Source organism: Pan paniscus, chromosome 13 (assembly GCF_029289425.2).
Source record: "Pan paniscus chromosome 13, NHGRI_mPanPan1-v2.0_pri, whole genome shotgun sequence".
Lineage (NCBI taxonomy): Eukaryota > Metazoa > Chordata > Mammalia > Primates > Hominidae > Pan > Pan paniscus.
The window spans coordinates 65,015,732-65,040,983 of NC_073262.2; the positions used below are offsets into that span (position 1 = coordinate 65,015,732).

At 37.7% G+C, this 25,252-nt stretch overlaps 1 protein-coding gene across 7 annotated transcripts in view; it reads left to right on the top strand.

The window, feature by feature from the left end:
• GCA (grancalcin) overlaps positions 1-25,252 on the top strand; it is a 43,354-nt gene that overhangs the window by 4,928 nt on the left and 13,174 nt on the right. For 5 of the 7 annotated variants that reach the window (XM_024927918.5, XM_057301424.2, XM_024927914.5 and 2 more), the window contains one exon: positions 23,418-23,582. In XM_024927918.5, coding sequence (XP_024783686.3) covers positions 23,418-23,582 — 165 coding nt within the window. Of the gene's footprint in view, positions 1-17,576; positions 20,142-20,199; positions 20,463-23,417; positions 23,583-25,252 lie in introns of those variants that run through there. The other 2 variants (XM_003820934.6, XM_057301425.2) reach the window with 2 other exon arrangements.

Consider the following 25,252-nt stretch of genomic DNA (forward strand, 5'->3'; position numbering starts at 1 on the left):
ATCTCTGTTTTGGTACCAGTACCATGCTGTTTTGGTTACTGTAGCCTTATAGTATTGTTTGAAGTCAGGTAGGGTGATGCCTCCAGCTTTGTTCTTTTGGCTTAGGATTGACTTGGCAATGCGGGCTCTTTTTTGGTTCCATATGAACTTTAAAGTAGTTTTTTCCAATTCTGTGAAGAAAGTCATTGGTAGCTTGATGGGGGTGGCATTGAATCTGTAAATTACCTTGGGCAGTATGGCCATTTTCACGATATTGATTCTTCCTACGCATGAGCATGGAATGTTCTTCCATTTGTTTGTATCCTCTTTTATTTCCTTGAGCAGTGGTTTGTAGTTCTCCTTGAAGAGGTCCTTCACATCCCTTGTAAGTTGGATTCCCAGGTATTTAATTCTCTTTGAAGCAATTGTGAATGGGAGTTCACTCATGATTTGGCTCTCTGTTTGTCTGTTGTTGGTGTATAAGAATGCTTGTGATTTTTGTACATTGATTTTGTATCCTGAGACTTTGCTGAAGTTGCTTATCAGCTTAAGGAGATTTTGGGCTGAGACAATGGGGTTTTCTAGATATACAATCATGTCGTCTGCAAACAGGAACAATTTGACTTCCTCTTTTCCTAATTGAATACCCTTTATTTCCTTCTCCTGCCTAATTGCCCTGGCCAGAACTTCCAGCACTATTTTGAATAGGAGTGGTGAGAGAGGGCATCCCTGTCTTGTGCCAGGTTTCAAAGGGAATGCTTCCAGTTTTTGCCCATTCAGTATGATATTGGCTGTGGGTTTGTCATAGATAGCTCTTATTATTTTGAAATATGTCCCATCAATACCTAATTTATTGAGAGTTTTTAGCATGAAGAGTTGTTGAATTTTGTCAAAGGCCTTTTCTGCATCTATTGAGATAATCATGTGGTTATTGTCTTTGGTTCTGTTTATATGCTGGATTACATTTACTGATTTGCGTATATTGAACCAGCCTTGCATCCCAGGGATGAAGCCCACTTGATCATGGTGGATAAGCTTTTTGATGTGCTGCTGGATTCAGTTTGCCAGTATTTTATTGAGGATTTTTGCATCAATGTTCATCAAGGATATTGGTCTAAAATTCTCTTTTTTGGTTGTGTCTCTGCCCAGCTTTGGTATTAGGATGATGCTGGCCTCATAAAATGAGTTAGGGAGGATTTCCTCTTTTTCTATTGATTGGAATAGTTTCAGAAGGAATGGTACCAGTTCCTCCTCATACCTCTGGTAGAATTCGGCTGTGAATCCATCTGGTCCTGGACTCTTTTTGGTTGGTAAGCTATTGATTATTGCCACAATTTCAAAGCCTGTTATTGGTGTATTCAGAGATTCAACTTCTTCCTGGTTTAGTCTTGGGAGAGTGTATGTGTCCAGGAATTTATCCATTTCTTCTAGATTTTCTAGTTTATTTGCATAGAGGTGTTTGTAGTATTCTCTGATGGTAGTTTGTATTTCTGTGGGATCGGTGGTGATATCCCCTTTATCATTTTTTGCTGCATCTATTTGATTCTTCTCTCTTTTTTTCTTTATTAGTCTTGCTAGTGGTCTATCAATTTTGTTGATCCTTTCAAAAAACCAGCTGCTGGATTCATTAATTTTTTGAAGGGTTTTTTATGTCTCTATTTCCTTCAGTTCTACTCTGATTTTAGTTATTTCTTGCCTTCTGCTAGCTTTTGAATATGTTTGCTCTTTCTTTTCTAGTTCTTTTAATTGTGATGTTAGGGTGTCAATTTTGGATCTTTCTTGCTTTCTCTTGTGGGCATTTAGTGCTATAAATTTCCCTCTACACACTGCTTTGAATGCGTCCCAGAGATTCTGGTATGTGGTGTCTTTGTTCTTGTTGGTTTCAAAGAACATCTTTATTTCTGCCTTCATTTTGTTATGTACCCAGTAGTCATTCAGGAGCAGGTTGTTCAGTTTCCACGTAGTTGAGCGGTTTTGAGTGAGATTCTTAATCCTGAGTTCTAGTTTGATTGCACTGTGGTCTGAGAGATAGTTTGTTATAATTTCTGTTCTTTTACATTTGCTGAGGAGAGCTTTACTTCCAAGTATGTAGTCAGTTTTGGAATAGGTGTGGTGTGGTGCTGAAAAAAATGTATATTCTGTTGATTTGGGGTGGAGAGTTCTGTAGATGTCTACTAGGTCTGCTTGGTGCAGAGCTGAGTTCAATTCCTGGGTATCCTTGTTGACTTTCTGTCTCGTTGATCTGTCTAATGTTGACAGTGGGGTGTTAAAGTCTCCCATTATTAATGTGTGGGAGTCTAAGTCTCTTTGTAGGTCGCTCAGGACTTTCTTTATGAATCTGGGTGCTCCTGTATTGGGTGCATATACATTTAGGATAGTTAGCTCTTCTTGTTGAATTGATTCCTTTACCATTATGTAATGGCCTTCTTTGTCTCTTTTGATCTTTGTTGGTTTAAAGTCTGTTTTATCAGAGACTAGGATTGCAACCCCTGCCTTTTTTTGTTTTCCATTTGCTTGGTAGATCTTCCTCCATCCTTTTATTTTGAGCCTATGTGTGTCTCTGCACGTGGGATGGGTTTCCTGAATACAGCACACTGATGGGTCTTGACTCTTTATCCAATTTTCCAGTCTGTGTCTTTTAATTGGAGCATTTAGTCCATTTACATTTAAAGTTAATATTGTTATGTGTGAATTTGATCCTGTCATTATGATGTTAGCTGGTTGTTTTGCTCATTAGTTGATGCAGTTTCTTCCTAGTCTTGATGGTCTTTACATTTTGGCATGATTTTGCAGCGGCTGGTACCAGTTGTTCCTTTCCATGTTTAGCGCTTCCTTCAGGAGCTCTTTTAGGGCAGGCCTGGTGGTGACAAAATCTCTCAGCATTTGCTTGTCTGTAAAGTATTTTATTTCTCCTTCACTTATGAAGCTTAGTTTGGCTGGATATGAAATTCTGGGTTGAAAATTCTTTTCTTTAAGTATGTTGAATATTGGCCCCAACTCTCTTCTGGCTTGTAGAGTTTCTGCTGAGAGATCTGCTGTTAGTCTGATGGGCTTCCCTTGGAGGGTAACCCGACCTTTCTCTCTGGCTGCCCTTAACATTTTTTCCTTCATTTCAACTTTGGTGAATCTGACAATTATGTGTCTTGGAGTTGCTCTTCTCGAGGAGTATCTTTGTGGCGTTCTCTGTATTTCCTGAATCTGAATGTTGGTCTGCCTTGCTAGATTGGGGAAGTTCTCCTGGATAATACCCTGCAGAGTGTTTTCCAACTTGGTTCCATTCTCCCCGTCACTTTCAGGTACACCAATCAGACGTAGATTTGGTCTTTTCACATAGTCCCATATTTCTTGGAGGCTTTGCTTGTTTCTTTTTATTCTTTTTTCTCTAAACTTCCCTTCTCGCTTCATTTCATTCATTTCATCTTCCATCGCTGATATCCTTTCTTCCAGTTGATCGCATCGGCTCCTGAGGCTTCTGCATTCTTCACGTAGTTCTCGAGCCTTGGTTTTCAGCTCCATCAGCTCCTTTAGGCACTTCTCTGTATTGGTTATTCTAGTTATACATTCTTCTAAATTTTTTTCAAAGTTTTCAACTTCTTTGCCTTTGGTTTGAATGTCCTCCCATAGCTCGGAGTAATTTGATCATCTGAAGCCTTCTCTCAGCTGGTCAAAATCATTCTCCGTCCAGCTTTGTTCCGTTGCTGGTGAGGAACTGCGTTCCTTTGGAGGAGAAGAGGTGCTCTGCTTTTTAGAGTTTCCAGTTTTTCTGCTCTGTTTTTTCCCCATCTTTGTGGTTTTATCTACTTTTGGTCTTTGATGATGGTGATGTACAGATGGGTTTTTGGTGTGGATGTCCTTTCTGTTTGTTAGTTTTCCTTCTAACAGACAGGACCCTCAGCTGCAGGTCTGTTGGAGTACCCGGCCCTGTGAGGTGTCAGTCTGCCCCTGCTTGGGGGGTGCCTCCCAGTTAGGCTGCTCCGGGGTCAGGGGTCAGGGACCCACTTGAGTAGGCAGTCTGCCCGTTCTCAGATCTCCAGCTGCGTGCTGGGAGAACCACTGCTCTCTTCAAAGCTCAGATGGAAATGCAGAAATCACCCGTCTTCTGAGTCGCTCACGCTGGGAGCTGTAGACCAGAGCTGTTCCTATTCGGCCATCTTGGCTCCTCCTCGTAATTGTTTTATTTTTAAATAAATGCTTAAGAGCAAACTACAGTCAAATGTAACTAGACTACCATTGTCTTTATCTTGCAATCATGGTTGACATTTAGCTAGTAGTGAGGTTTGGGTTAGATGTCCCAGTCTGTGTCCATTTTGATTGGGGAGCGGCTATTCTAATTGCTTAATACCCATCCCATAGAAATTGTTAAATATTTGTATATCACCTCTGCTCATATTGAAATGGGAAAAGTTTCCTTGCCCCTCTCAGGGTGTGTGATGGGGGTGTGGCTCGCTTCTTCAGTGCCCCACTGCTCAAACCTCTAGGGGAGCCTGCAGACGGGCAGGCTGTGGGGCTCCGACCCACGGCAGTGTCTAGGGGTGGATGTTTACAGCTTCTGAAGCCTCAGTGGGCGTGTGTTACAGGGTGATCTTTTAGTTTTGCTGTCTATAGGTGGCTTGTGTTAACAAGCTCAGTTAGACCCTCTACATTGTCTCAAGGACAGAGGGCTTTCTGTATTCCAGGTTCTTGACTTGGTATACTGGAAGAATCGGATCACACCTGGGCTTGGAGAATGAGTGCAAGCTTTTATTGAGTGGAGGTAGCTCAGGGGAAGTCAGAAGGGGATGGAGTGGAAAGGTTTTCCCCTGGAATCAGGCCACTCAGCGGCCTGGGCTCCCCTCAACTGCCCCAGCCAAACTCTGCGACTTTCTACTTCTGCCAGATGGTGGCCTGCCAGTGTGCTGGTGCCTTTTGGTGTGTTCCTCTCAACGTTCAGCCGCCTATGTGTTTTTCTACTGATGTGCTCCCCTCGAGTCCAGCTGCCTGTGTGTCTGCCTGCTGGGGTCTTGGAGGTTTTTATAGGTACAGGATGGGGGCATGGCAGGCTATGGTGGTCTTGGGAAATGCAACATTTGGCAGGAAATGCCTGTCCTCACCTAGGTCCATGGGGATGGAGCCCTAGCTAGGGATCATGCCCTCCTCTACTTAACACTTTCCTATCATTTAAAGGGACCAAATTCTTCCCTTCCCAGCACTTCTATATCCATATTATAATTGAAAAAGTCTTAAAGTAAGAGAGTAGGAAGGCTGTAGAATTAAATATTGAAATATTGAGATAAATTGAATCAAACTTTTGAACTGCTAAATCACGAAGGGTTAAACTAAGATTTTAAAATATAAGCATTATCAACTACAATTTTTTTTATTATCAGTGCACTGAATTATATAAATTACATTTTAAAATCTTAATTAGCTCATCTCATTCCTTTTTAGTTTTTGTTGTATTTTATGATAAATTATTATAGTTGTACATGTGAAGATTTTCTAAATGAATACCCATATATTTACTGGGGTCCATCTTCAAATATTTTTAATGATAGGGATCAAAATTTTTTATTTTTATTTTATTATAATAATAATTATTGTTATTTTTAACTTTTAAGTTCAGGGATACATGTGCAGGTTTATTACATAGGTAAACTTGTGTCATGGGGGTTTGTTGTACAGATTATTTCATCACCCAGATATTAAACCTAGTACCCATTAGTTATTTTTCATGATCTTTTCCCTCCTCGCACCCTTCACTCTCCAGTAGGCCACAGCGTGTGTCGTTCCCCCATGTGTTCTCATCATTTAGCTCCCACTTATAAGTGAGAACATGCAGTATTTGGTTTTTTGTTCCTGTGTTAGTTTGCTAAAAATAATGGCCTCTAGCTCCATCCACGTCCCTGCACAGGATATGATCTCATTCGTTTTTATGGCTGCATGGTTTTCAATGGTATATATGTACCATATTTTCTTTATCCAGTCTGTCACTGATGGGCATTTAGGTTGATTCCATATCTTTGCTATTGTGAATAGTGCTGCAATGAATGCATGCACACAGGTGTCTTTACAATAGAACAATTTTTATTCCTTTGGGTATATACCCAGTAATGGGATTGCTGGGTCAAATGGTATTTCTGTCTTTAGGTCTTGGAGGAATCACCACACTGTCTTCCACAAAAGCTGAGCTAATTTACACTCCCACCAACAGTATGTAAGCATTCCTTTTTCTCCGTAACCTTGCCAGCATGCGTTACTTTTTGACTTTTTAGTAATAGCCAATAATTTTGATTTTTAATAGTAAGGCAATGCTGCAGTAGGTCAAACCATTTTGTATGAATATTAAAATAAAAGAATGACCCAAAGAATGCTACAAACTTGCTTTCCAGTTGTTTTATGTACCTGAATACACACATTGGCCTTGAAGAATATCTCCAATAGGTTAGTGCTGATGTGGCCAATTCAGTCCCTTTTTGTGAGCCAAGTGACCACTTAGGAAGTTGTTCTGAACCTATGTCCAGATTAGACTTACATGGAAACCTGTATAAAATTATCCATTGCCTCACAGTCTCCATGGTTAGAACTTTAGTGTCAGTTATTTTTCTTTTCAAACCCACTTGTAATTTCATTCTTCCGTCAGAGGTGAGAACTAGGGATTAGGGCTTCTGTTAGCCTAGGGCCAACTGAGGATACCATCAATTCTCATTTTTGGTGGCAGTTATATTCTATAAAGTCACTATAAGCACTGAATTAGTGAATACTGAGCCATTGCTTCTAGAGAAAATGCAGGGTTAGGTTCCTATGAGCCCCAGTCACATTTTTGTCAACTGATCAATACATAACTTTGTTTTGAATGTATTTCTGTTTAAAAACATTTTATTTAGTATATATTGTTGATTCATTAACATTGAATTCACAACCAATTGCACTATGACTCATACCTGAACAAAGCTTACCTAACATACTTATTTTCTTTTGTGCTCAGGAGTATTAGACCGCACTTCAGCACTGTGCTGGGAGGCCATTTTAAACAGTGAAATCACTAAAAAAGAGCACAAAAATGTGAAAAATGTGGCACTAAATATACTACAAAAAGGATACTTATTTATAGTATAACAGCTGAAACAAGAAGGCAGAGCACTGCCTTGTTTGACCTCAGTTAGGAATCTGTGCATCAGGTGATTCAAATGTTTCACTGTTCTGCACGTTTGCAAATGACTGTGAAAGGGCCACACGTATTGATTATTTGGGGGTTACAAATAAGTATCAGCAAGTAACTGAATTCACACATATGAAACCCATGAATAGTGAGTATCAACTATCCTATGGTTTGAATTATTGTGTCCCCTTCAATATTTATGCTGAGATATCATCCCCAATGCAACAGTGTTAAGAGGTGGGGCCTTTAGGAGGAGATTAGACCATGAGGGCTGTGGCCTAGTGGGCAGGATTAGCACCCTTTTAAAAGTGAGTGAGTTGAGCACATTTTGCCCTTCTGACCCACTATATCAAGAAATAGCATTCATGGCGCCATCTTGGAAGCAGAGGCTGGGGACCTCACCAGATGCTGAACCTATCTGTACCCTTGATCTTGGACTTCCCATCCTTCAGAACTGTGAGGAAATAAATTTCTGTTCTTTATATTACCCAGTCTCAGGTATTTTGTTGTAGTAGAACTAACAGACTGAGACAAACTGTATATATATAGCTTGCTGGCCTGAGCAGGAGAATTTGGAAACTGGATTATGTTTTTTAGATATCTTCCTGAATCATTCATAATTCATTTTGGCTAAAGCTGTGATATAAGTGGACACATATTTTCAGCAATTTATGAAAGGACACGTAGTCTGGAACATTCATCCGCTAAATTCATTGGCCTGGGCATTGTCACATAATTGCTTAGAACAAATAAAACCTATTAGGCATTATATAAAATACACAATTTCTGCTGGGTGTGGTGGCTCACGCCTGTAATCCCAGCACTTTGGCAGGCCGAGGCAGGCGGATCACAAGGTCAGGAGATCGAGACCATCCTGGCTAACATGGTGAAACCCTGTCTCTACTAAAAATACAAAAAATTAGCCGAGCAGGGTGGCGGGCACCTGTAGTCCCAGCTACTCGGGAGGCTGAGGCAGGAAAATGCCATGAACCCAGGAGGCGGAGCTTGCAGTGAGCCAAGATCGCATCACTGCACTCCAGCCTGGGCAACAGAGCAAGACTCCATCTCAAAAAAATAAAAAATATATATATATATAAAATATACAATATTATTTATATATTATATAATATATACATTATATAATATATATATAAATATATAACTTCATGGCAGTAGCCCCCTGGACACTTTGGAGCATAAATTCTTAGCTAATATTTGGAAGAATCAAATTACATATGAATTCAGCTGAAAAGTCCACAATGTCTTTAAACTGGAGGCAAAGTAACAAGTGCAGGAAATTTGAATCAGAATTACTTCGAAGGATTTTTGCGTAACTCATGCCTACTAACAAGGCCCATAGCAGGGCTTCAACTTGTGGTTCAGGAAAGAGAATGAGGGACTGAAGAAGGAAGTCCTAGATCATTGAAAAAACTGTCTTGCTTATAGTAATTGGAGTTTCTTATACTTTTACCAAAAAGGAAGAGGGAAGTTATGGAGAACATAAGGAAATTCAACTTCCACACAAAAATAATACACAGTCACATTTATTGCAAGTTTATCATGGCCTAGGTGACTAATATTTAAACTGAGAAGATTTAATGTGACTTAGTGATACATCCCTAAGATGTGATGGAGAGAGGCTCAATGGGCGGATCACTGGGCCCCATCTGTACTCCAAAAAGAGTACACTTTTTTTAAAAAGTTCATATTTTGTGATTATGCATTTTTGGAAAGGCGTTTGAAAGTCTCTGCTGGGGGATCAAAACATGACGTACAAAGAACTCTCACAAAAATAGAAATATGGTATCAGGGCTTTCTTAGACTGCCTCATATTTATATACACCCAAAAAGTAGCAAGATTAATTCGGAGCCAGCAGCTGCCTTTACCAACAGTTTTTCATAGAATCAAATGCTAAAAAAGTTGAGCAAGCTCTGGAACCTGTATACCATTTTGTTGAAGGTGGGAAAGGGACTTCAATTATATTATGCTAGTACTGTTATAAATGAAAGAATGGATGAGTAAAGCCAGTAACAAAGAGATGAGACACCTATTTATTAAGATCACAAATTATACCGTATTTTATAATGTAAATGTATACTGCATATTAAAATACATTTTCTGATTATTCCTTAAATAATTAACTTTTTTTCCCTCTGAATTCCCAATAAATAGGCTGTGTGTTTCATTTATCTATCTGAGTATTTGTGTTGAGGGTATATAGATTTAGCAGCTTTGGGGAGCTTGCAGAGTCCCTCCTCATCCTTAGAACTCATTCAAAATTTTAGAACTTATTTAGCATAGATGATTTCATTTCATTCATCCTTTCTCCCTGAAAGGCAGTAAGAGTCTCAAGGGACATATTCATACTATGTGAGAGATTTTTAAATTATCAAGTGATTCAAATTATTTTGATACTACAAATAATCTATATAAAAATACTTTAAGATGAAGGATTTATGATTTTTAATAGAGAAAAATAAATAAGGCAGCATGCATGGACTGTGAGTGATCCCTGAAAGACATCTCAGAAATGTTTCATTCATTTCAGGAACAGACTGCTTATGTGCTCACAAATGTGCTGCATGCTGTTAATTACCAATTAAGCATAATGTTAACATTTAATAATTGTGGAACACCCACAGTGAACCCTAGAGAAAGCCTGAAACTTATCTCGAAAAAGGAATTCTGGAGGTTGACCAAAGTTCTCAGATGAGGCCAATTACTGCCTAAGGCTCATCTTATTCCCTGGAACCTTGATGATATGGTGTCTCCTTTGAAGAGGTGGCAGGGACAAAGCAGCCCGGGCCAAATCCTAGACATCGTCTTATCCATGCCTTTCTCAGAAAGGTGTAAGTGGGAAAGCCTTCCCTTGCTTCCTTCCTGAGACTTCTCCACACTGCGACTCACAGATGATGTTTCCTCTGCCGCCACCTTGTGGGGCTTTAACTGTGAGATCTTAACTGCATTGGAACAAATTAAGCTGATTCAGTTAAACAAAATTGTAACTATGTACAATTATAGATTTTTTTTTTTGCTGGTTAACAGAAAAGGGAGATAATCTATATTTCCCACTAGGGAGGTAAAATCATGGCTATAATTTCAACTTAAAAAACATGTTATAAAGGCAGAGAAGATAACCTTCTACTTCATTACCTCTACTGCTAATGTTCTCTCCAATCTTCAGAAAAAAATCATTTAAAATTAAGCTGCTCAGGGCCCAAGATACTTCTGCTACAGAATCAGGGAAAAGGGTATAAATATCTATAGGTAAGGGACAAGGTAACATGTATTGAGGATATTTATAGGGATCGTTTTCATGACTGTGCCTATGTTACACCTCCCTGCACCTTTCTTTTGTGATTCTATGGCATCCTGAGCTAACCTCTAGCCACAGCACTCATCTCACTTTGTTACAATTGCATTTTGACTTATCTGCCATTCCTAGTAAGCTATAAGCTTCACAAGGACAGGCAACATGTCTTCATTATTTTTGAATCCTCAATAGTAGTGTAGAGCTTGGCACACAGGAGGTACTCAATGCATATTTAGTGAATAAATGAACATCAAATGCCTACCATGTGCTAGGAGGTGTGAGGAAAACAAAGATCTATACCTATGCTTTTCCTGAGCTTTCTATATGTTACCACATTTAATCTTCACAACTCCATGAGTTTATGAGTGGGCCTATTGTTTTCTCTCGCTCAGTATTCATTCCTTCTGTTTTTGGTAAAACTGCTCCTAGATTTTCTTCTGGAGAAACCACCCATTTCCTCATCCTCAAACTATCTTTGGGTAGGACTGACCCCTTTCCCAGCTATTGAGCTGGAGCCTTATTAGTTTAACCTACTCAACATATCCCACTCCCTAGCTATAGTGATTAAGTGTGAACACGGAACCCAATTAAAACCAGAGAAATCCTAGCACTTTGGGAGGCCAAGGTGGGTGGATCACTTGAGGTCAGGAGTTCAAGGCCACCCTGGCCAACACAGTGAAACCTCGTCTCTACTAAAAATACAAAAAAAAATAGCCAGACATGGTGGCAGGCACCTGTAATCCCAGCTACTGGGGAGGCTGAGGCAGGAGAATCTCTTGAACCCAGGAGGTGAAGGTTGCAGTGAGCTGAGATCACACCGCTGCACTCCAGCCTGGATGACAGAGTGAGACTCTGTCTCAAAAAAAAAAAAAAAAAGGACCAGAGAAATAGAAGTGGAGATTCCCTGTAGCTATTTGTAACAGTGAGTTAAGGTTGGGTTAAGGGTTGGGAGGGGGCATTCCTCTATGTCCTAAGAATGGAGGCAGAAGGGACAGCTGGAGAAATGTGGGTCCTTGGAGAAACTGTCTATATGCCAGATGAAACTTAATCTAAAGCTAGCCCAGGACTTTGAATTACATGAGCCAATAAATTCTCTTGTTTAGATATATTGAGTTGGATTTTCTGTCATAATATTAAGAGGACTTATTGATCTTCTAATAGGTAGTATCCCCATTTTGCAAAGGAGAAACTGAGATTTAAAGAAGTTGCATTATATATTCCAATGTCATACTGTCAACAAATGAACTTGGAGTCAATTGTCAACCCCTTCGTTATTTATTGCACAGTTTCTTCCAGAGTTAGCATGGATGATAATGACTAGAACCAATTAACCTAGTCTCTTGAAATCAGAATGTGTGTGTGAATTAATGAAATCAGTATTAACAAAGTTAAAAAAATAAAATGTTAATAAAGAGAAATTGTCCCAACTCTGACATTGGTATTAACTTATTATCTGTATAATGTGCTTAGCTGATAGGTAGTTTCCTACATGGATGTTTCCTACATATTAATGAGGGAAAATATCAAAATTTAAGATCTGAATATCAGCTGATTTTTTTTCGTTATTGTAATACTATGATAGACTTATAGCCTGAAGCTACATGTTTTGCTTAGTTAACAGTTGAAAGTTGAGTTCAATAATAATTTAGTTTTTCAAATTTATACATGAAAAGCTATATTTTAGGCAATGCTTTCCAAGGGAAATTAGTTTTGTTTCCTTCTAAACATGTATTTATTGATGTGTAGATTTATTTAAAATAATGTACAGAAAGATATTTCACATAGGAAATCAAATACATAATTATTTGATCTTTGTTATCTATATGCTCAAATGGTTTCTATGTCCTCACTCAGACATTTTTTGTATCTTCTTTTCATTTTATTTTTTTGATATCAGTAACAACCATTTTCTTAGACACTTTATGAGCAAACTCTAGCCTAAAGATTCTGTTGCTAGGTAACATCCTCCTTTCTCCTCCCATCTCCTCTCCCTTTCTTTTCTGCTGGTTGCCATAGTGCCTCTCTTAATGGGTGGCTCAAGTCCTTACTGTAATCCTGGAAGTTGAATAAAAACCTAAGTATATCTCTCTCTCTCTTTCTGTATTCTATATAGCCTAGTTGCTCAGTGAAATATTTGGATTTAATTAAGTACCAATTAATCATTCAGTATAATTACTCTATAAATATGTACTTTACAATTTATCTGGATTTTTGGTTTACCTTACAGAACAATTTCATGGGTTGAAACTCTAATTGAAGAGTTGTTTAATTTGGGCAGGGTTGGGAATTTAAGTTCTGGAATTTCATTTGGATTTAATTAAATACAGATTAATCATTCAATATAATTACTCTATAAATATCTACTTTATGCAATTTATCTGGATTTTTGGTTTACCTTACAGAACAATTTCATGGGTTGAAACGCTAACTGAGATTTGTTTAATTTGAGCAGGGTTGGGAATTTAAGTTCTGGAATTTCTTTTTCTTCAGAGTGCTTGACATTTTCCACCTGCCCATAAAGATCTACTTTTCACTCTTCTCTACATTGCTGTGTGCCAGGGAGCCTAACCTCTGTGGACTGCATCAATGAGCTCTCTTTTCCTCTAGCTTCTGATCAGATTCAGCCAATGGAAGCACTAGCAGGAAAGCAGAGATAGGGAGAAGAGTGAGGTTTTGGTATTTATTCCCTAGGCTAATCTTAATGCAGGTCATGGTGCATCCGTGTGCTAAAAGTCATGTGTCAGGGGACCCTCTTCATACAATAATTCTATCCATGTTTTGATAACTGCTTTCTTGCCTTGCACCTTCTGCCTAAGGGTGGTAATGGGTCCTCAACACTGCTTGCACTGGGACGCTATATCAGGCCTGATTGGTTTATCTTACCTATGTCAACACTTTTGTAAATAGTGACTTTATTACAATCCCTCAATTACTGTGTCTGAATGTGCCATCTGCTTTTTTCTGGTGGAAGTGGCAGCAGCAGCAACTGAGCTTTATGGCTAAAAGACAGAAAACAAGGAAAGCGTTTAAGGTAAGGTGAGCTGAGAAGATCTTGGGTGGTGCATTAATTGGGCTCATTATACCCACCCATAACTGATCATGGGTCGTCATCTACATTAGTACCTATCACAATTCTTACCCCTCTTTGTACCAGGAGAGTACTAAGTTTTTTTCTCTTTCTTTTACTTCAGTTTCTAATTTTGGATAACTCAAGCAATGAAGTGTTTTATGGCTTGATTCTTAGGTTTTAAGTAACATTAAAGGCTCTAAGAATGGGACTTTATTCTCTCACACTCATTCAAAACTACACAAGCACTGGTGATTGTGTAGTGAAAGGTGACAGCACAACAGTGAACATTATGATCGGGGTCTCCTGTTTTCAGCTTTCAGATTTTGTGTGCTATTTCCTGAACATGAAAAATAATCAGTTCATGTTTTGTTTTAAAAATATTTTGCAACTGCTTTGATCTGTGTCTACATCCACAATGCAAGTTATTACTACGTTTCCTCTGAAGATGTAATTGGTGCTACTTATTTCATAAGATTGTTGTGAAAGTCAAATGTGATAATGTGCAAAATAGCTGTGAAAAATATCAAGTGCTATATAAAAGAATAAATTGTAATTTTAAAATTTTTATTACCAGGTTTTATTTCCACCAATAATTGTACATAAATATGAAGGGGGGCACTCTTATTTTACACATACACAAAACACCTGAGGATTAATGTGGAAATGAGATGATCTCAGCTTTTAGTTGGCCAATAATATATTTAAGAATTGGGCCACTTTTATGTTTTTGATGAAACGATTTTTAATTTTTTGTAACAGGACTACTCTAACTTAACTGACACTACACAGAAGCGAGTTACTAACCAATGGGATAAGCATCAACATAAAAGAATTTAATTGACATATTTAATTTATATATTTCTAGAGAGTCAGCTTTGTGGGTGTATCATCCCATGTTATTACAGAAGCGGGTTACTAACCAGTGGGATAAACACCAACATAACAGAATTTAACTGACATATTTAATTTATATATTTCTAGAAAGGCAGCTTTGTGGGTATATCATCCCATGTTATCTAGGTAGAATCTAAATGATACTCGTAAGCATGCAACTTGGATTTAAAATTTAAGGTAGGTATTTTTCTGATCTTACCTGAAAAGCAGATGACTTTATTGAGGCTTTTAATCATACTGTTGCTGTTCTTATTCAGCATTAGTTGTGGACACATACTGTGATCAACATTATATACATATATATAATTTCTCAAGAAGTTTTCATTGAGTCCAAATTGCTTAATAGACTTAATAATCAAAGTGAGGATGTATATATGCAGAAAGTATACCAATCATCACCTTTCTGAAGAGCCTTGTTAACAATTTTATGCTAAAATGCACTATTATTAAATTGCTTTAGAGTTTGTACTCCTGCCAAAAGAGTACTAGTATTTTCAGAATTAAAAACAGAAAACTGTGTTATTGAGAGCTTAGCTGAAGAAAGGTCAGTTTGTCAAGTGGCTGCTTGAGGTAATAAATGGTAAATAATATTTATTTTTGTCTTATTTGGCATGCTTATTATTTTTCTTCTGTCCTCACTGGTGGGCAGTAACCCTTAGAAAGATACTGAAAGGAACAACTTCGGGCTTAAAATAAAATTATGACTGGATGGCTTCACTTGATAGTGTCATATTTTTACGTCTTATGCAAATAACACATATATATCTTCGTTATTCCATATTGAAAAAACAATGAATAATTTCTGGAAAAGTATGATAATTATTGCATGTAGATCAATTAAGGAAATCTATGTTAAGGAATATTGGAAATCCAATTAAGGAATACATTTTAGCATAAAATAGATAAATACTAGGGTAGATCAATGTGACAGCACAACAGTGAACATTATGATCAAGTGTCTCTTTTTTCAACTTTCAGATTTTGTGTGCTATGAATGAAATGCTTCCCTCTCCAAATTTGCATGCTGCAACCCCAACCACCAATGGGATGATATTTGGAGATAGATCTTTAGGAGATAATTCAGTTAGGTGAGGTCATGAGAGTGGGGTCCTCATGATGGGAATTGTGCCCTTATAAAAAGAGACCCCAGAAAGTTTGCCCCCTCTCTTGCTATCCTCATGCACCAAGCAAAGGTCATGTGAGGACACAGGGAGAAGGCAGCCATCTGTAACCAAGGAGAGAGGCCTCACCAGGCACTGACCTTGTGGGCAGCTTGATCTTGGACTTCTAGTCTTCAGAACTGTAAGAAATAAATTCCTTTTGTTTAAGCCACACAGCCTATGGTATTTTGTTATGGCAGCCTGAGCTAACAGACACTGTGTACATACTTTCTTAAGTGTTATATGGATTTAGAAGTCGTCAGAATTATTTTCCATATGCAATGGGCTATACCTTTAATCCTCTAAGTCATAAAACTATTTATATTATTAATTAATTTTTATAATCAATGATGCCCAAAGAGGCCTTAATTTCTTAGTCCCCTTTCACTTTCATTATCAGCATCAGCAATTTGTTAGGGCCATTTTGGAGGAATCCTCCCTCTCTAAAAATAAATTCTTTGCCACTTGTCATCAGTGTATCAAGTGGAGAAAGGTCTGTTAAGATGCAAATGCTGAGTGGTTGGTAGGCACCCTCACCAGAAGCTGTTCACTCTAGGCAACCTCTTAGATAAACAGCCTGACATAGTCACTTAGTATCACAGGCGTCTCAAATTTAACATCTCCAATATTAATTCTTGATTTGGCACTATCCCAAACTGCTCCTTCCCCAGTCTTCACCATGTCATTTAAGGGCAAATCCAAAACACCAGTAAACCCTGCTGGCTATACCTTAAAAACAGAATAATCATCTCACTACTTCTCACCATCTCAACTGCTATACCCTAGTAGGTCACCATCATCTCTAGATTACCAACAGATTGCTAACAGATCTTGTTTCTACACTAACCTCCTTCTGTCTGTTGTCAACAGCTGAAAGAGTGAGCCTTCCTAAATCGTATCATGTCCCACTTAGATTTCAAACTCTTCGGTGGCTCTGTATCACAACCAGAGTATAAAAGCAAGTACTTAAAATGGTCTGTGAAGCCCTGCATGATCTGCTCCAATGTCCCCGCTTCTGCAACCACTTCCACTACTCTCCCTCTTGCTCAATCTATTCCAGGCTCACCGGCCTCCTTGTTATTCTTCAAATAGGTCAGGCAGGGTTTTGCTTTAGGACCTTAACTCTAGTTCTTCATGGAAATGTCTTCCTACAGATACCTCCAGAATGTCTAACTCATTCATGACCTTTAAGTTTTTGCTCAAATCTTGCCTTTTCAATAAAGCTACCCAAGTACTCCATTTAGAGCTACAACCTACTCTGTCATCTCCCTACCCCTTAACCTTGACTTAGGTTTCCTTATTTTTCAATAGCATTTATCATCTTCTCACATGGTTTATAATTTACTTACTCATCATTTTTACTTACTATTGTCTGTTCTCCCTGCTAGAATGTAAGCTCCAAAAAAGCAAGGACATTCCTCCCCTCCTATTGATGTATGTTTTCCACATCTAAAATAGTGTTACATTATACATGTTCAATAAATAATTATTGAGTAAATGAATTGTTCTATCTAAATGAAATTTCTTAGTGATATAAAATAAACTCCATTAATGTTGGTTTCCATTAGCTGGTATGTCTTATTTATTTTATATATATATATATATATATATATATATATGATTTATATGAGGCAAGTAGGCTCTGGGTTTGTGACTGAAATTTGCTGAGGAGCTGTGACTCTTTTCTCTCCCTCATTCATATAGTGGGAAAGAGAAAATGAGGTGGCAACAGATAGGAAAAAGAACTGCAGTTAATTTATTGTTTATATTTTACTGGTAAATGTGCTGGTTAATTGAATATCTAAACTTATGATAAGACCAATGCCACCAAGATTCAGAAGAAATTCCATAGTTAGACATAATCCTGTAAGCTTTATAGTCACCAGAAAGGATGTACCCTGTGTAAGAGAAGTAATTAAATTGGCTAATCTTGGTCAAAACAATGCGTTTCCTTGGCTATTTCTCTAGTTATATTTTCTACTGCCATTTAAAAACTTTTAAAGCCTTTTTTCTTTTATGGTGTAAACAATTTTATTATATTCTGAAATACAGCACTATGGTTGGGGATGGAGAGAAAAGGGGACATACAATGTTTAAGAAACCACATTCTGCAGCCATACTCTCAGATTTGCTAGTCACTATGCAACTGCATTTGTGGGTAGTGAAATACAATTATCCACCTTACTTTTCACATTTGTAAAGTGGGAATAATAACATATACCTGATGGAGTTGTTTTGAGAAATAACACTTCACAACACACAATGCCTAGTACATCGTATTCACTCTATAACTATTTTTATAAAGTAAAGAAGGATTTTATTAAAAGAAAAATATTTAAAAAGCAAATTTTTAAAATAGACATGACATTTTCATAAAATGCTATTGTTCATACAGTATTAACTTGACTCATGGAGGCAAATTAACATTACTGTTATTTAAAAAAAACTCTATGGCCTTATTTGAATTTTTATACTAGAATATTTAAAATTTGAAACACTAGTTTTAGAGAGAGAGATGCTGTGTTGTTCAAAGTCCTCCTCTGCATCTTCATGGTAGGAACTTTCTTTGGTAGCCCTTTCTCTAAGTTAAGAGATATATTGGCAGGAACTATGAAGGATCTGATATTTTACCCTAGTTATAAGCAAACAAGTAGAGTGCCACAGTTTCATAGAAGTTGGCAGAATGTGTGAGATTCCTGAGTCTGAGACAAATAACTTTATTACTCAAAGCACAACAGGCACCATGAGCTTCGTACTTCCATAGATTCCCCTCATTCTGAAGTCCCACAAGGTGAAGAGGAGCTGCCAGATGGGTGTTGTACATGCACTGTGTTTGTTATGCAACTGGAAGAACTCCAAGCTTAGGAAAGTCCTAAGAAGGCTGCTAGCAAACGTACCCAAACTTTGCCCTGGCAGGAAATACTATCTTTGCAATTAAATGTGCAGAAAGGCAAGAAACCCATGGGGCCTTAACTCCCAACTGCACAAATGCAGTTGCATCAATAAGGCTATTTTGATGAAAATAAGATGCACAAAAATTTTGACCACAGAATCAGACTAACATTGTAAATGTAAACATTCAATCCTTCCTAAGCATTTCTTTGAATATGTAGTTAATCCGTTGGAATAAAATTTTGCAATGGTTTGTTCTTTCTAGCGCTTTATCATTTGATACCTTCATAAGCCATGCATTTTTCCCTTTTGCCACGTAGGTTTTACCCTTCCCCTCTATTTATTTATGCCAATAATTTAACCTTAGTGGCTTAAGTATTTCTTACAGCATTGAAGGAACTTACAGACACTTTCCCAAGAGTAGCTAGGACATCGGCAATCTTCCTTTCTGTCTGCTGTTTCCTCTGAGAATTGTTTCACAAGGTCCAACATCCTCTTCTGTAGCATAGCTGAACAACAGATACTCAGCTCTGCAAGGCTGATTTCCTTTGTGAATAGTTAACATTTTTTTGATAGCCTTATTTTTAAGAAACATGTTAGCCCTTCTCTTGTTCTTCAGAGATAACTCAAAATAATATCATTTGGTTTTTTTATTTGTTCATAAGCCAAAGCTACAGCTGCCTTGTCCTTTTAAAGTCAGAGCTACAAAATTCATTTGAGTTCCAGAGATAAATCAGACTTGTCCATTGCTATTACTTAATAAGCCAAAGTAATTGAACATTTAATAAGAGTTTGCCCAAAGGCTGAGTCAGATTATATACAGGACACCGTCTATATTATCAGTGTATAAACAGCAAATAAGTTTTTAGTGTATGTTCACGTCCTGTGCAATATTTGGGACATACTTACACTAAAAAAGTTTATTTGGAAATCAACTTTAACTAGATATCCTGTTTATTTGCCAACATGTCACAATTCAGGTCACCATTTATCTACCAAACAGAATCAATAACCTGTTCGTCCAATGTGGCCTCAAGTGGGTTTTGGCGCAGAAGCACTCCTCCTGGACCACAGGTGTGGTCCTGGTTGCAAAGTTTTGATGTGACATCAACACTACACAAAAGTAAATGTAACTGCAAAATTTTGAAATTCACAGATGGGTCTTTGAAGTCCAGCTCAAAAGCGTGGAGGGCTGGTTAAAATAAGTCACAGACTTGCCGGTTTGGGGTTTCTAGAAAGAAAAGTAACTTGAGGAGTTGAAGGCTTGTAGAAGACCTTTCCACAGGAGTGGGAATTCCGTTGCAGCAGCAAAGGCTTCTTCGGAATTTAGAAGGAGAGCGCGCGAGAACCTGAGGGAGCCAGTAAGAGTCGAGCAGGGACTGGAGGGCTCCCGATGGGGTGTAGCCAATCAGGGCAGAGATGGGTGGGGCTAGGCTGCGGGAAGGGGCGGACTGCAGCTGAGTTGGCTCCAAAGTGTGGGACTCAGCCAATCGGAACCGTGCAGGGCGGGGCTGGCCTGCGGAAGGGGGCGGGTTCGGAGGCGTGAACTGTGCGGTTAGTGCGCCTTTCAGCCTCACCTGCAGCTGCGCCTCCCTGCACCTGCGCTTTTCTCCCAGCACTGCGGACGCGACTCGAGGGTGACACTCGCTCCGCTCGTCCTGCTCGTCATGGCCTACCCGGGATACGGAGGAGGGGTGAGTCCCAGCCGCTTGGTCGTGTCCCTCTTCCTCGCGGGGTGTGGCGCCCCCGGGGGCGGTGCCAACGTGCGGGTCCGTCCTTGGCTCCTGCTCCCTGCGTCCGCGCCTGGTACTCGGCGGCGCCGGATTCCGGGGCTGTTGGGGGCCAGGGCCTGGGCGAGCATTGATCCTGGGCTGACTTGGAGCCGCAGGTTTTCTGGTCGTTGAGGACCCTCGAGGAGCGTCCTGGTGGAGCCGAGGGAGTAATGTGTGTTTGGAAATTTATTTCCTGGAATGGAGGAACAAGCCACCCTCTTCTTGTTCCAGTAATCGTTTGTGGTACTTCCCTCCCCCGCCCCCCACTCAGTGTTGCTAGAGATCCTCTTTTTGAATTTCCTGACCACTTCTTGTTCTTTAAGTTCCTTATGAATAAATTAAGGTGTACGGTAAATAACTCCTAATCTTTACTGTTATACGAAGGGCAATCTGTTCTAGACTCCCCCGCTCGCCCCCAGGCGGGGGGAAGTTACTCTTTGTTATAACTTTTATCCTACATCACCTTTGGGAGTTGCAAGTTATAATCGTAGAGTCCTGGTGGCTAGCCCCTTCTTTTCAGAAAGGAGCCCAAACCTTTAGTATCGATGTCAGTGATCTACACGCTGTGTTAACAGAGTTAACAGTAGTTTGATCCATTGCGGTGTGGGTAGAATATAATGTATTTTCTATTTGTTTTTTACCTAAAAAGAGAAATTGTGTTTTACTGATTTTAATATAGGACTTGACTTTGGGCTATGGTTGTGGTCTTCAAAAGAGTTACTCCTACCCCTTGGAGTTCATGGTGGTGGTGGTGGTGGTGGTTGTTGTTGTTGTTGTTGTTTTAGGATATGAATTTCCAGGTCCTCAACTTCCACACATACTTGTTCCTAAAATTGATTTGCTTTCCTTAAGACTTGCCTCAGTTCCCTCTGGCACCGTCCACTTTGTAATGCCTATGCCTCCTCTGTCCTTAAATTTGGAAGGAAGTTTAAGGTACCTAAGGAAAGTAAAGCCCCTTCGAAGATTAATCAAGATAGCATAAACCTGTGGGTCTTTAAAAACGTCCCTAGCGTATACGTATTTTCATTTGGTTGAAGCTATCTGTTAGAAGTTTGTATATTTACTCCTCTTGGTATGCTCTGAATTCATATATGTATGGTAGAGTGAGGTGGCAAGAGTAATACATTTTCATTCAAATAATTTGGTGCTTCCTTACCCACTTTTGTCAGAGTGCTTGAATTTGATGGAGAGTTCCACGACACAATAAAGAGAACGTCTGTATGTGTTTTCAATATTTAAATCCCCTTTTCCATGAATTTAAAATAAACAACTCTTTTCAGCTGTTGTCATGCTCATTATTAATCGCCGGAAAGAGAAGTACCCTCAATAGCTGAAGCAATATATAGATTAGAGGCACGGATTTTAAAAAATGTAATTGAAATATTTTAAGATACATTGGATAAAATTTTGGGATAAAACTTACATGATTTCTTTACTAGGAGAATATTAATAAGATAGTTGAGACGTTTATAAATCCTGTTAAAGGAAACCCATGCCTTATTAATGTTTCTTATATTCTTTTAACAAAATATAAAATGTCAGCTGCTAGACCTAATTGTTTTGATAGTATACTTTTATCTAATTAGGTGCATGATTTATCTCTGTAGGAGATGCATTTCCAATAGATTTTTACTTTCTTCTTTTAAGAATTGTTTATAAAAATTGTATTATTTTCTTTTTTTTACTAATTGTATACGAATAAAAATTATAACTCAATGTAAAGGACTTTTTTTCTTTGTTTCTCACTTTGGTCACAGGAAATGAAACAATCTAAAACTTCGTTACATGTTTTTGTTTGTACATGTTGTATTATACAAGCTTCAGTGTTTTCAATAATAAAAATACATTTTAAGCACAGAAAACTTAAACAGATTAGATTTTCACACAAGAAATAGCATACAAAATCAATTCAAAGATGAAGAATCTGTCCTTAGGAATCACTTTTAATCTGTTTTCCCTTCCCAATTTGCAGCATTAGCTTTCCCCAGTCCCATAATTTGAGAACCTGGTGGTCAGATTAATGATGGTTACCAATTCTTTACCACTCCCCTTATCGAAAGGCACAGACTATTTCTCCACTTTCTTCAATCTGGACTGGGCCTGTTTCACCTTCATCTGGTAGAATACAGTAGAAAAGACACCATGGCGGTTCCAGACTCAATATTTTAAGAGGACTGGCAGCTTCTCTTTCTCTCTCTTAGAAGCTGACTGCCAAGCTATGAAAAAGTGGAAGAGCCATGTGAAAGGGCCCATGTGGAGGAGAACTGGGGCCCCTGGCCAACAAGGTTCATCCCTAAACACGGTTTACATACATTTATATTTCAAGTTGTCCTCTTGACAGTTTCAAATGAGTCAAAATTGATCATTATTATTATTACTACATAATGTGGGTAAGGAAAGGCTTAGACAATATTTTCATGTCCAAGCCTTTCATGTTGCTTTGCATGTTTTTGAATCTTTACTATTGCCATTTTGTTATGGCTTTAGTTAAAACTAGATCACATAATCTGTAACATCAGAGAATCCCACATATATAAACTGTAATAAGTCGCAATAGGCTGAAAAGAAACAAGTGGGAGGCCAGCATACAGAACTCTTATGTCATCCCTCAGGATACTACCAGAACCACAGCAGTTTCTTTAAACATTTTGCTTCCCGCCCCTTAAAAGATTTTTGAAAAACTATATACCCTTTTCCCATATTTTATATTGACATATAAAGTTTTTATTTTAAGTTTAAATAGTTGTAAAGAATACAATACCCAACATATTGTAAATGTTGACACTTAAAGTTTCATTGTATTTACACATATATTCTTCTAAGTATGTGTCTTGAGGTTTACTTCTTAGTTTTACTTTAGGTAAAATCTTGCATTGTTTTACTTTTTGTTTACTTCAGTGATGTTGGTAAACATTTTTTAAAATTGTACATGTTCCTCTTAGATTAAGTTCTTAGAGGCTAGTAACTTTCTTTTTTCTTTTATACTTCTTTTAATGCCGGGTAATATATGTTGATGAATTGAATTATGTCTTAATGTAGGGCATCTAACATTTTGTAGTTAAAATTTTTGTGATAAGATTATAAGCTTTTGGTAACTGTTTACTTTTTGACGGACTTCTAATAATTTCTTTTAATCCAACTTTCATAGATAATAGGTAGTATTTATATTACTAACCTTCTCCCCTTTCACTATTATAGTTTGGAAATTTTAGCATTCAGGTGCCAGGAATGCAGATGGGACAGCCAGTGCTAGAAACAGGCCCAGCTATACTCCTCGATGGATACTCTGGGCCAGCATATTCAGACACTTATTCCTCAGCTGGTGACTCCGTGTATACTTACTTCAGTGCTGTTGCTGGACAGGTGAGATGCTAAATTTATTGCATAAATATGTCTTTAAAATTATTGTTTAAGAGAAATGTCAGCTATTTAGAGTATCATTTTAAATGTATATGAAATTTATATTTTATATGTATCTAGACTAATTTTTTTCCTGAGATCAGAGATGAGCATAGTCATAATTATTTTATTTTAGAAGTCTGTTGATGTGATGCTTGATACATTGTTCATTTGACTAAAAGAGGAAACATTGTTTTTCATAGTGCGGAAATCTGATTCTTTCTTACCTAGTATGCTTGCGTTACTGAAATTCTTCTATAAGGGGCTCCTCTTACTAGTCACTAAACACCCCACCAAAACTTAGATATATCTTCTTATGAGTTATAATTTTTCTGTCACTTAAATCTTTTTATTTCCTTCACTCTGTTTGACATTTAGGAGCATCATACTCTCCTGAGTGATAGATAACACAAAGCTAAGTAGGTATAGCCTGCACATTCTTTTATAGCATGCAAAAATGACTATTGGAAATTTTAGGAAAGTAGGAAGCATTTTAAAAAATTATAAGGAACAATATTTCTAACTTGGGCCTCACTCCCATTTTTTTAAAAAAAACTCAGTTAAAACCTAAGTATGTCAAACAATATGATTGGAAATCACTTCAGAGTCTCGTAAATTTATTCAGGTTGAGAAATTACATTTTTTTCACAGGTGAAGTTATATCATTTATAGTAATTTTGATTTGATATGGCTGGTAAATTTTCCAGGTTATCAAAATAATCATGTCAGGATTTATTAATTAAAAATTAAAGGAAATAGTATGTTACGATGTGATATGGTTTTAGGATGTTATTTGTTTCCAGTAAATTTGAGTGATTATTTAAAGGACTGACTTTATTATGACCAATAGGGAAGTGTGAAACTGCCAGTTCAAGTACACGAATTCTGTGGGTGAATTGTTACTGATGATATGTGAATACTGTGGTCAACGGAAGCTTTTCTTTTACTCCTACATAACTGTAACACCATACCACAGTTTATTCTTTTCTAAGTGATTTTATATATATTTTTCATGTGAAATTTCAAGGAAAATTAAGCAAATAGGATATGTATTATACCCCTTTGTATCAGTTATTAGTTGTATTTGACAGAAGTATTGAGTAAATATTCAAGACCGGAAGGAATACAATATTATAAGATGCCAATGTCTTCCAAATTAATTGATAAATAATATAATATTATATGAGTCAAATTCCTAAAGGTTTCTTTTTCTTTTTTCTTTTTGGCACTTGCTGCAATGATTCTAAAGTCTGTCTTGTATACTATGTTGTTGAGAATAAATATTAAATTATAATATATCATATAAATGTATTATTAATAATTGTGATAGTGTGGTCCTAATGTAAAAACAAACATATAATACTGAAGAGCCCAGAAGCTTACCTGTGAATTCAGTATATGGTAGAGGTAGCATTTCATATCAGTGGGGAAAGAATGATTCCTGAATTAACTATCCTGAAATAATTAACAGTTTATCTAAAAGTAAATGTAAATCTTCAGCCTGTACCATATAGTAGCATGAATTCCAGATATATTAAAGGATTGAAAAGAAGGTGTATTGGTGTTTATCTCCTATTGTTGAAATAAATGAGCTTGTCTTTTTTTTTTGCTGCTGCTTCAGCATGTATTGCAGC